This window comes from Hemitrygon akajei, chromosome 20, assembly GCF_048418815.1.
Source record: "Hemitrygon akajei chromosome 20, sHemAka1.3, whole genome shotgun sequence".
In the NCBI taxonomy this organism is placed as follows: domain Eukaryota; kingdom Metazoa; phylum Chordata; class Chondrichthyes; order Myliobatiformes; family Dasyatidae; genus Hemitrygon; species Hemitrygon akajei.
In genome coordinates, this window is record NC_133143.1 from 41,797,311 (window position 1) to 41,810,997 (window position 13,687).

General features: G+C 39.1%; 1 protein-coding gene across 1 annotated transcript in view; it reads left to right on the top strand.

The window, feature by feature from the left end:
• Positions 1-5,564, top strand: part of glb1 (galactosidase, beta 1) — a 71,260-nt gene extending 65,696 nt beyond the window's left edge. Inside the window, exon 16 of the mRNA XM_073024243.1 lies at positions 4,780-5,564. Within this exon, the coding sequence (XP_072880344.1) occupies positions 4,780-5,043 (264 nt within the window). The 3' untranslated portion in view covers positions 5,044-5,564. The remainder of the gene's footprint in view (positions 1-4,779) is intronic.
• Positions 5,565-13,687: the final 8,123 nt, after the last annotated feature.

Genomic DNA, 13,687 nt, shown 5'->3' on the forward strand with positions numbered 1-13,687 from the left:
CCACATCACTGCAAGACAGAATCCTTTTGCTTTCTTCCAAGCTATCTGCCAATCATCTTAAATTTGTCATCTGCTGGCTACCAGGGGCTCTAGATGGTGGAAGAAGTTTCTCTTTTTCTGAGGTACCTCAGCATGCCATAATTTTGAACACTTCTGTTCTAATGATTTTTGCTGTTAAGATGAATGATTTAATGTGATGCTGCCAAAGCTGAGAGACCTGATATTCCAGAAGAAGATATTCCAGAAGTCTTTTTTGCAGCAAAGAGGTTACAAAAATATCTTATAAAGTTAACAAATTATTTTAGTGCTGCAAATTTATCAAAAATAAATAAGCTATTGAATCAGTACCTGGAGAATGTTACCGTAATCTAAAAGGAGTACCATGCTGGCTAGTTTATTTTCCATGGTGAAGTGACAAACCATGGCAACAATGGTAGAGTATTAGCTTTTCAAAGATATATATCAAAGATTTTGAGGTCATTTTATAAAAACTATAGTTAAATGTGGGGCAATGAAATCCAGGGAAATGATGTTGATGAATTGGTGCAAACTAACACATTCAGTGTATTGTTTTATATTTGTTGATGACGTGATTGTAACTAAAGAGCAAGTATTACTTGTTTGCCCTTAAGTGGCCCAGAACCGAACAGCCTGCTGGGTCATTTCAGTGGCAACACGAGTGAATCTGCAGATGCTGGAAATAAATAAAAACACAAAATGCTGGCAGAACTCAGCAGGCCAGACAGCATCTATGGGAGGAGGTAGTGACGACGTTTCGGGCAGAAAACCTTAATCAGGAATGAAGTAACTTTCCTTCATATTCCATATTACTTCATTCCTGATGGAGGGTTTCGGCCCAAAATGTCGTCACTACCTCCTCCCATAGATGCTGTCTGGCCTGCTGAGTTCTGCCAGCATTTTGTGCTTTTATTGGGTCATTTCAGTGAGTGGTTAAAAGTCAATAATGTTGGTAGGTCTGGAACCAAATTGAGTCTGATGGTAAATTTCCTTTCATGAAGCACAGTAATGAACCAGGTTAACTTTTACAGTATTCCAGTGATCAAGTGATCATCATAACAGGTGTTGGTTCTTTAGTCATGATTTAGTCGATCAATTGTTTGTATTAACTACTATCCTCTCAGTATTTGAAGTATTCTTATGGCAAAAGCAAGACAGCCTGAGAATATAGAATAACAGGATGTTCTGCAACCTTTAAAGCTGCAATAAGGTAGTACTAATGGTTTAAAAACATACATTTTGCCATATGGTCTAGCCATGTCCTATGGACTTGAGGTTGATTAGCACTCCCTGGACAAAAGGTCCACACCTCTGGGACTAAAGTCAGTAGCACTACTTAAGGCAATCATTTATACATAGTACAGTCTGGTTCATTTGACAATTGAATCAGCAGTGGTAAAGCAGACAACTTTATTTGTACTGAATTGTGAAAAATGAATTCTTTTCAAGTGACGTTTTTGCAGTTTGTGAGTAGATACAGTGATGTCTATCACAATATTAACACGAGTAGGTAATCCTGCACACTTACTTACCAAAGCTGGCTCACTGATGTTATTTTTGGTACAGTCAAAGCACCATATAAGAGCAGACAGTTACCCTAAAGGTAATACAGTCATTAGAGTGCAGGCTAGTTTTCAGAAGATGAAACATTAGATATTTCTTTAATGCTAGAGATTCAGCAGATGTTGGAAATTTAGAGTAACACACACAACATGCTGGGGAAACTCAGCTGGTCAGGTTGCATCTATGGTGAGGAATAAATAGTCAATCTTTTAGGCTGAGACCCCTTCATCAGGACTGGGAAGAAAGAGGAAGAAGCTAGAATAAGAAGGTGGGGGTGGTGGTGGGGGCAAGGAAAGAGTACAAGCTGGCAAATGATAGGTGAAGCCAAGTGGGGGCAAAGGTAGGTGTGTGGGGGAGGGGGAAATGAAGTGAGAAGCTGGGAGGTGATGTGTGGAAGTAAAGGGCTGAAGAAGTTTCCGATTGGAGAGGAAAGTGGGTTATTGCAGAATGGGAAGGGGGATTGGGAGACACCAGAGGAGAAGTAGTAAGCAGGTGAGCTGAAGATAGGGTTAAGAGGGGAGCTGGAATGGAAAAAGAGAGACGGGGAAAGGGAGTAGAAAATACCAAAAGTTAGCGAAATCAATGTTCATGCCATCAGGTTGGAGGCTACCCAGACAGACTATATGAGGTGTTGCTCCACCAACCTGAGAGTGAACTCATCGTTGCAGTAAATATTTCTTGTTATATTTCTTTTCCTTTGAAATTTCCAAATGCAGTGAAGGAGATACAAATACATCAGGTGCAGCATTGCAGGTAGTAAGCCTGTTTCTATCCTTCAAAGAGTTTTGTGTAGTTGGGAGTCCACATACAGCAGGCACCAGAAAGCTGTTAAGATGCTTGTACTTTTGCCTCTACAGATTCTGCTTTACTTTCTGAGTTCCTCCAGCAGCCTGGGTTTTAATAAAAATCCGATATCTTGTAATGAGACCTTGTCTGAGTAAGATTGCCATGCGATCACATTAAGTACCTAGAAAGTTTTAAGGCCACAGACCAGCTTACTCATTTTCACATTTTATGGTTTAGACAAATGAGTCGGGTGGGGGGAAATTCCTGCTCTTTTCTATAAACGAGTTAAATTTGCTTAAAGGTAACATCGAATTTTCTACGAAGTGTCATTGTAGACATAATGCAACTGTTATTAACTTAATCGTTGGTAGAAGCCCTTCAGTTCACCTTGGCAGTAGCTCAGTGCCTGTCTTTTCTGAACTCCTGCACCATGTGCTTTGTTGTAATGTGAGTATTATTAAAAGTAAGTTATTACTAATCGGGAAGCTGTTGGTAACAAAGGGCTGCTTCCGGGGGTTTTTACTTCCGGTGTGCATTGTATATAGTTCCTCCACCCATGCCGCACGAGTTACCTGAAAGCCTCTGTATTGTAAATATCATTTGCCGTCCCAGATAAAGATGTTCTTTTGGCCATGAAATTGTCGAGTGGTCCTTTTGTAAAGTAGAAGTTACCACATACTTCATGTACTTTTGTGTTTGTGGTATGATAGCCTATCACTGCTTATCTTCTTTGTCCTCTTTACAACTATTGATGTGATCAACCCAATATAAGCTCAAAGTAATTTTTTATCTAAGTACATATATGTCAAGATATACTACCCTGAGATTTATTTTCTTGCAGGCGTTCAAGGCAAATACAAAGGAACACCATAGAATCAATGAAAAACTGCACAATCAACATGCAAAAAGCAACAAATAGTCCAAATACAAAGAAAACAAATAATAAATACATTAGTAATAAATAATGAGAAAATGAATTGTAGAGTTCTTTAAAGTGACTCCATAGGTTGTAGAATCAGTTTCATTGTTGGGGTGTGTGAAGTTTCCTCCTTGGTTCAATAGCCTGATGGTCGAGGGGTAACAACTGTTCTTGAACCTGGTGATGTGGGACCCAAGGCTCCTGTACCTCCCACAGTGCCATCATCATTATCCTCTTAGGGTACCATTTTTGTCCACTAATACCAAGAGTGTGGCCTCCCAAGGCCCTATTCCTCACAATGTTGTGATTCTCATTTACATGCTGCTGCTTGCTGACATCATCCTAAACTGCACCATTTCTGTCTCTATGTTGATAGCATCCAGCTCTGTCTCCACACCAGCCATCTTAACCCCCTTCAACCTTTCATGTTGCTGATCTGCCTTTCAGTATTGCATGAGTAGAAATTCCCTCCAACAAAGTATTATAAAGTCTGAAGGTGCTAACTTTGGTCCCTTTCAAAGATTCCATTTCAAAGCCACCATTCGCTGTTCCATCTATGTTCAAGGTCTGAGGTGGTAGCTGTCTTTTGTAAAGCACACTGATGCGTTTGAACACACAGTAACCTACGATTTTTGTGTATACCAGTTTACATCTACAAAATAATGTCCAGTTCCCTTCTGACCTGATCATATGCTGATGACTTTGTGTATTGGCCATTTTTCTCCCTCTGTAAACTTACTATCATCCAAAGGTTCAGTTTGACGCAAGCCTGCAGTAATAGTTGGAAAAAATGCAAAGTTCTGTTTCCACCACAGTAATGTCACAACAGGAAATGTTAACATAGAAATAACTCGCATTAGTGATTGCAGTGAAGTGTTTAAGTGCAGTGTTGTTGAGGTGTTCTCAAATGTAGCACTGAATTTTCTCTTAGCTACACTAGGATAAAAGACCAGGCACTGCATTGCACTAATGAAGGGACAGATGTTATCTAAGCTACTGGGAGAATTCCCCACCCATACATGTGGTGGCATGTTTTTTCTCTATTTCTTTCACATAAGAGGGCAGAAGGATGCTGTCATATCTGAAGCTTGATACCTTCAAAGGGGCAATACCCTTTTAGCTCCTAGTGAAGTATTTGATTTACAGGCTGACAGATAGGAACTCAAGCCCACAACTTCTGGTTCAGGAGGCAAGAATATTATTCATCACTGAATCATGTATAGCATAAGTGTAACCATCAAGTTAATATTCTTAAATGGAAAGTTTGGAGCTTGTTCAAATTAAATGCAAGAAATATGATACAAGCTGGCCAGGACAGACATTATGAACTGTCCCCAATGAAGTGTGACAGTGTTATTTTTAATAGGGAGTTGATATGCAATCTGTAATTAACAGCTGGAGGAAGACCTACTGAGGATCCTCTCTTTGTTATTTAGAATTGTGAGGTTGCTGATTGTGAATTCTGTAGTAATTTCTTTTCCCTCTTTCTACAGGGTCAAGTGTGGATCAACGGCTTCAACTTGGGTCGCTACTGGCCAGCTAGAGGGCCCCAAGTCACTCTGTACGTTCCTGCTTATATTCTGAGCACATCTGCAGTTAATAACATCACCGTGTTGGAGCTGGAGATGGCACCTTGCATTGAAGAGCGCGGAATGTTTTGTGCTGTGGAATTTGTGGACACACCTGTCTTGAATGGTACTACAGCTTATACCAACACAGACAGTGACCTTTTCCGGAAACACTCCAAGAATACTTGAATTACACATTTAACTACATTAAATATTCTAAAGTGAAGGGTCAATCAGGGAGGAGCACAGTAAACATGATGATTCTTAACTGCAACTGCTTTCAGCTTTGCAAGTTCAAGTTGGTGGTAAATAACCAACCTTGCTAGCACAAAGCCAGCTTTGGATTTGAATTTAAGGAAAAGTCAAGAAATGAATGTATCTTAAAGTCAAAAATCTTTCCCTCTTTGAAATTGGTGACAGTATCAGTGAGATCGTGCAAGCTTTTGCTGGAGGAAAGCTAAACTTGGGGAAGCAAAATTCTTGGGAAAGGAAATTTGATTTATGGTGATCACAGTCACTCATATACTGATTCAATTAGTATTTATTGATATTTGATTTAATGCAGTCTTGGGAGAAATTCAGCTTTATTAATGATTGTAAATTTTTAAAAATCCTGACTATGATCAAACTTGTATGTTTTATGCATAAATGCTGATCTATATGAATCTTCCCTTTTTATTTATTAAAAAATAAATAAACTGATTAAAAAATTTGTAGGTGATTTTTCTTTTTCCAAAAGCTTCCTTTATTATCGTCTGTAGACTTGCTGCTTAACTGCATAACATAACTTTGAGCAGATTTAAAAAAAGAGTGAATGAACTGAAACCTTAAGATAGACTAATTGGTGTAAATTCTCCTCAGAGGCAGTGACACAGCTTCTGTTCTCCTTCCTGTTACTTCCCTAGGGAAGCCACTTGGGTAAAGCACCAGATTAGTTAAACAAAACTATATAGGCACTGCACAAAGGGTGAGGCACTGATGAAAAGAGATTGAAAATACAAAACAAACAGATTCAATATATTGGGTCCAGATTAATCTTTGTATAAAACCTTGCAGATATTACAATATGTCAAATGGTACAAAATGGAATAGTGGTGAAAAAAGCCCTGGTCTTCACAGAGCAGCTGTATTTGTATCTTGTGGCCCTTGAATCATACTGGAATCCTCACTGCTGGGACTGTACTGCCCTTCCATATATGGTGACTAGTCCTCTGGCAGTGAATCCTGAAGCCCTATAAGGTTTTTGCCCCGCACAACTGCAAATGGTTGCATCCCATTGCCCCCTCTCCCCAAAACAAAGAAAACCTGCCTGCCATTGACAGTGGTAAGCATTGATTCTGTACAGATTGCCTCAACATGAGACATAAATCTTCATGGTGAGGCAGTATTGTCCAACACAGCAGTAGCCCCCAAAGAAGCCATTTGCAAAGTGAAAGCTTTGTCTGGCATCAACGTTTGCTTTTTGCCGTTCCGGATATCTCCTGCCAGTAGTGTGTTCCTTTATATATTAAAAGCTTTACATTGTATTTTGATATGTGATTTAAAATAAACCAATAATAAAAGATATGCACTGAGCCAGCATTTAGTTGCCCATCCATTAATGCCCTTGAGAAGGTGGTGATGAGCTGTCATATTAAATTGCAATCCTTGAGATGTGGGATGCCCACAATTAGGTTAGGCGAGAGATTCAGGAGTTTGACCCAGGAAGAGGGTTATTTAGATTGGTAAAACGTATTTTCCAAGTTCATTCTTCCTGTTTACTAAAGAGAAAGACATGGGAAGTGCAATTAGGGGGATGTTATTCATTTATACTAAATACATCCAAAACAGTAAAAATAAAGCAAATGGCATCACCTATCCTTGTTCATGATTGCTCTTGGTGGTATCTACCACTGCTGCCCCTCCTATTCACACCCCTGTCTCTAATATGATGTAGTAGTAGCCATTTGCAACAAGTTTATTGTAATTCAATGGTATACATGTATATCACCAAATGAAACAATGTTCCTCCAGATCAAGGTGCACAACACAGTACATATAACTTGCATGCAATGCATAGAGTATCACCACAAATAAATTAACAAATAATAAGGTGCATTTCTGACACAGGTCCAAAAGTAAATAGTATATGCTATTGGTGTTTCCTATCCTGGCAGTCCTTGTCCTAGCGCTGTGTCACCTCCTGCCTGATGGTAGAGAGTCAAAGAGATTGTTGGACAGATGGGAGGGTTCAATGACAGGAGAATAGGAAAGGAAGAGTGGATATCAAAAGCAAATTTATTATCAAATTCTTATATGTATGTCACCATATACTTTCTTGAAATTCATTTTTTGCAGACATTTGCAAGAAAGTGAATACATAGAATATATAAAAAACAATAAAGACTGAGAACCAATGTGCAAAAGAAGACAAATTGTGATAACAAAAATAAATAGCACAGAGAACATGAATTGAAAGTGAGTCTGAAGGTTGTGAAATCAGTTCAGAGTTGAGTTGAATCAGTTCTGAGCTGATTCAGGACCCTGATAGGGTAATAACTATTACTGAGCTGATGGTGTGGAACCTAAGGCTCCTATACCTCCCGCCTGTTGGTCATAAGTAGTAAGAAGAGTGCATGGCCTGGATGGTGGGGATCCTTAATGTACTGATAATAGAAACAAGTACACAGAGAACTTCACTGTGGATGGTTGGGAGATGTGGAAAGCATTGTGAGTAGAGCTTACAGAATGACAAATGTTTCCTAGAATGTATGTTAGATTTTGTGTTTAGTGGTAAATACTTAACCAAAATTGGTCAACCATCTAATGATATAAGATTATGCAAATAGTAAAGTAACGTGATTGAATTTAAAACCAGGGTTTGAGAGTGAGAAAAAAATAGACAAACGATTGCTTGATATTCAAAGCATGTAAAATTTTAAGTAATGAATTAGACACAACTAGGATCTTAATAATAAGGATTTAGTTAACTATTTGAGTTCGGGTATATATTAACCCTGAAAGCTACATTTGTGTGGTTAATTTAGCATTGTTACTAAATGGAAAGATACAGTGGTCATCAAAGGACAAGATTTACATATTTATAAGGGGAGATGAAAGCCAGTAGAATCATCCATCTTTAAAGAGCAAAGTGAAATTAAACAGAAAGCAAACGATTCAACCAGAGAAATACATGAATGTCATTGTCTCTGAAAGGAGAACTGGATATTCAGCAATGAAATCAAAGCTCACATCTTTACAAAATATTATAACAAAATAGAAACTGTGGAAATCATTCATTGACAAACATTCAGTCGGTTTATCATTGAGACAGTAGCATAGTCAACTAGTGATCGGAGGCCTGGATTATTTGACCAAAGTTTGTGGATATCTTATTTTATTAAGGACAAATTGAAGAAGAGGACAAATAAATGCAGAGAAAAAGATAAATTATAATTAGTGATTGGAGGATAGCTCATGTTGTTATGTTGTTTAAAGAAGGCTCTAAAAGTAATCTGGGAAATTATTGGCTGGTAAATTTGACGTCAGTAGTAGGTAAACTATTGGAAGGAGTACGAAGAGATAGGATCTACAAGTATTTGGGTAGACAGGGACTTATTATCGAGAGTCAACATGGCTTTGTGCATGGTAGGTCATGTTTAAACAATTTATTGGAGTTTTTCGAGGAGGTTACCAGGAAAGCGGATAAAGGGAAGGCAGTGGATGTTTTCTACATGGACTTCAGTAAGGCCTTTGACAAGGTCCCGCATGGGAGGTTAGTTAGGAAGATTTAGTCACTAGGCATACATGGTGAGGTAGTAAATTGGATTAGACATTGGCTCAATGGGAGAAGCCAGAGAGTGGTAGTGGAGGATTGCTTCTCTGAGTGGAGGCCTGTGACTAGTGGTGTGCCACAAGGATCAGTGCTGGGTTATTTGTCATCTATATCAATGATCTGGATGATAATGTGGTAAATTGGATCAGCATATTTGCTAATGATACGAAGATTGGAGGTGTAGTGGACAGTGAGGAAGGTTTTCAAAGCTTGCAGAGGGATTTGGACCAGCTGGAAAAATGGACTGAAAAATGGCAGATGGAGTTTAATGCAGACAAGTGTGAGGTATTGCATCTTGGAAGGACAAACCAAGGTAGAACATGCAAGGTAAATGGTAGGACACTGAGGAGTGCAGTAGAACAGAGAGATCTAGGAATACAGAAACAAAATTCCCTAAAAGTGGCATCACAGGTAGATAGGGTCAAAAAGAGAGCTTTTGGTACATTGGCCTTTATAAATCAAAGTATTGAGTATAAGAGTTGAAATGTTATGGTGAGGTTGCATAAGACATTGGTGAGGCTGAATTTGGAGTATTGTGTGCAGTTTTGGTCACCAAATTACAGGAAGGATATTAATAAGGTTGAAAGAGTGCAGAGAAGGTTTACAAGGACGTTGCTGGGACTTGGGATACTGAAATACAGAGAAAGGTTGAATAGGTTATGACTTTATTCCCTGGAGCATAGAAGAATGATGGGAGATTTGATAGAGGTATATACAATTATGATGAGTATAAACAGAATGAATGCAAATAGGCTTTTTCCACTGAGGCTAGGGGAGAAAATAACCAGAGGACATGGGTTAAGGGTGAAGGGGGAAAAGTTTAAAGGGAACATTGGGGGGGGGGCTTCTTCACACAGAGAGTGGTGAGAGTGTGGAATGAGCTGCCAGATGAAGTGGTAAATGCAGGCTCACTTTTAACATTTAAGAAAAACTTGGACAGGTACATGGATGAGAGGTGTATGGAGGGATATGGGCCAGTTGCAGGTCAGTGGGACTAGGCAGAAAAATAGTTCGGCATAGCCAAGAAGGGCCAAAGGGCCTGTTTCTGTGCTGTAAAGTTCTATGGTTCTATGGTTCTAATCACATATAGTCAACTTGATCAAAATTTGAACCAAATTTAGTTAAATAAATCTGTAATAAAAGTTTGTCAGCAATGGTAATTATGAAAATTATAAAAGGCTTATAAGAATCCATCTGATTCACTACCTCATTATGGCTGTGCACATTATTGTCTACTTGCACTACACCTCTCTGTTATTGTTTTAGTTGTACTACTTCAATGCACTGAATAATGAATCAAAATGTATGAGTGGCATGCAAGGTAATCTTTTCACATTTATCTCAGTACATGTAACAACAACAAACCAATTCCAATTCTACTAATGGTTTTCACAGAAGGAAATTTGCTGCCCTTACTAGTTCTGGCCGCAGGACCAAAGTGTGATTAACTCTTAACGGCCTCCGAAATGATGGTTCCCAGGGCAATTGAAAAGTTCAGTGAATACTGACTTGACTAAATGCATTTGTTATGAAAGAATAGAAAGAATTTCAGGAATTAAATTTAAGTTATGTAAAATGTATGGAAGCTAGGTATACTTCTTTTAATTTTCAATGTCATTTCAATTACTTACTAAATGTTCATTCTTGCTAAATATCTATGCACTCACAACTTTTTTGACTTGGTTTACTCATTATCAACAGCAGTACATGCTGCTTGTACAAAGAAGATATTGCACCTGATAAACACTATAGAAATGCGGTTAAAAATTTGGTGCACTCAGACATCTTCGTCTCTTTGAAAAGTTCAATATATATAAATGTGTATTTTTGTTAAAATGAAATAACATCTTGGTGGAAACTCAGAGTCATGTAACATGGAAACAGACCCTCTAGCCCACTGACTTCACACCAATCGTCAAACTCCCTTTTACTCTGATCTTAAATTATTTCTATTTTATATTCTCTCTACATTTCTTTTCACCTGCTATAGATTCTATCACCTACAACCTGGCAGCAATATATAGTGCTCATTTGACCTACAACCAGCACCTCTTTGGGATGTGGGGAGATATTAGAACGCCTGGGGGAAACGCACACAGTAACAAAGAGAACAGGAAAATTCCACATGGACAGCTCCTGGGGTCAGATTTGAACCTGCATCAATGACTTTGCGAATTAGTGGCTTAACTGGCTATGCCACCAAGCTGCTAGTTGAATCTAATCTCGGTACTCTATAGACTTACACCATATCAGCACTAATAGTGGATATCTTATTTTATTAAAGACAAATCGACGGAAGCCAAACAAGTGCAGAGAAAGGTAAGTAAATAAATTAGAAAGAATGTGATCACAAATGCTCAAACTGAGAAAAGGACTTTGCAAGGAGCCGATATCAATAGACTACAAATCCTAACACTGAAAGTCATAGATATGACTTTCACAAACACACGAGAAAACTTAAATTGCATGGCCATAGATTTAATAGTTATAGGACATAGAACACAGTAGCACAAGAACAGGCTGTTCAGCCCACAATGTTGTGCTGAAGTAATGAAGCCAACAGTTAAATGTCCAACTAAACTAATCCCTCTGCCTACACAATGACTATATACCACCATTCACTGCATATTCATCTGTCTGTCTAAAAGCCTTTTAAATGCTGCTCTAATATTTGCCTCCAACAGCACTTCAAACGCGCATTGCCGCCATCTACCACTCTCCATGCAAAATAATTGCCTTGCACATCTTTGAACTCATCCACTGTCACCTTAAAAGTATGCCTTCTAGTATTAGATTTTTCCACCCTGGGAAAACATACTAGTTGTCTACTTTATCTATGCCTCTGAGAATCTTATAAACTCCTGCTTGGTCTCCCTCACTTTCCACCATTCTAGAGAAAACAAATTAACGTCTATCCAATGGAACAAGGGCACATGCCCAGAATCTAATTATTTTACACATATATTTCTAGTTGGCTAAAAATACATGTTCTTTAGGACCTATTTGATAATCGAAGTACAATGCTTGCTGGTATAGATTTGGAATTCCATTGATAGAGATTCAGAAATCTTTGCTCTCTTGAGCTGAAGAAGCATTGATTCTCTGCAGAGGTCTGTTGAATCATTACAGTTATAAGGTTATCACCCTTTTGGGGCACAATGTTTAAAAATTATTTAGCTACCAAACTAATAATATTGAGGCCAAGACTTACTATCTATTCAAAGACTACACCACAAACCTCACCATGGTAACTGCAGAGTTTAAGCCCAAGGCAACATGGGATTGAAACACTAAGTAGTCATCTGTAATGATGATCATTAAATCAATTTTAGACCAGCTTGATAGAAACCTTAATGGGGGAAATGGGGCAGGGAGATACCTGCTATTGAAACATAGAAACACAGAAAACCTACAGCACAGTACAGGCCCTTTGGCCCACAAAGCTGTGCCCAACATGTCCTTACGTTAGAACTACCTAGGCTTACCCATAGCCCTCTAATTTTCTGAGCTCCATTTACTTATCCAGGAGTCTCTTAAAAGACCCTATCATTTCCACCTCCACTACTGCCACCGGCAGCCCATTGCACGCACTCACCACTCTCTGTGTAAAAAACTTACCCCTATCATCTCCTCTATACCTGCTTCCAAGCACCTTAAAACTATGCCCTCTCATGCTAGCCTTTTCAGCCCTGGAGAAAGGCCTTTGGCTATCCACACAATCAATGCCTCTCATTATCTTGTATGCCTCTATCAGGTCACCTCTCATCCTCCATCACTCCAAGGAGAAAAGGCAGAGTTCACTCAACCTATTCTCATAAGGCACACTCCACAATCCAGCACACACAAGTCTGCTTAACGAGATAAAATCCTATGGCTTTACAGGAAAGATACCGGCATGGATAAAGGAATGGCTGACAGGCAGGAGGCAGCGAGTGGGAATAAAGGGGGCTGTCAGTGAGTAGTGGAGTCCTCAGGGCTCAGTATTGGTACTGCTACTTTTCACATTGTTTGTTAATGATTTGGATAATACAATTAATGGCTTTGCAGCAAAGTCTGCAGATGATACGAAGATAGGTAGTGCTGAGGAAGCAATGCGATTGCAGCAAGTCTTAGACAAATTGGAAAAATGGATAAAAAAATGACACAAAATGCTGGTGGAACACAGCAGGCCGGGCAGCATCTATAAGGAGAAGCACTGTCAACGTTTCGGGCCGAGACCCTTCGTCAGGAATGGCAGATGGAATACGGTGTTGGGAAATGTATGATAATACATTTTGGTAAAAGGAACAATAGGACAATAATCTAAATGGGGAGAAGGTTCAAACATCAGCGGTGCAGAGGGACTTAGGAGTCCTTGTGCAAGACTCCCAGTAGGATAATTTACAGTTTGAATCTGGTGAAGAAGGCAAATGCAATGTTGGCATTTATTTCAAAGGGAATAGAATATAAAAGCAAGGAGATAATGCTGAGCTTTTATAAGATACTAGTCAGGCCACATTTGGAGTATTGTCAACTGTTCTGGGCCCCATATCTCAGAAATGATATAGTGTCATTGGAGAGAGTCCAGAGGAGGTTCACAAGGATGATTTGAGGATTGAAGGGGTTAACATAGGATCCCACTGAAACCTACTGGTGGATGTGGAGAGGATGTTTCCTAAGGTGGGGGTATCTGGAACTAGAGGGCACAGCTTCAAAATTGAGGGGCGGTCCGTTAGAACAGAGGTAAAAAAGAATTTTTTCAAATTTCTATTTTTTGCGCTACTTATTTAATTTAATTATTTTATATATAAAATAGTTATATAAAAAGGAGAGAGAGAAACACAAGGTGATAGATGAAACTGGGAAGGGGAGGGATGAAGTGAAGAGCTGGGAAGTTGATTGGTGAAAGAGATACAGGGCTGGAGGAGGGGAAGTCTGATAGATGGGGATAGAAGGCCATGGAAGAAAGAAAAGGGGAGAGGAGCACCTGAGGAAGGCAATGGGCAGATAAGGTCAGAGAGGAAAAAGGGGATAGGGAAT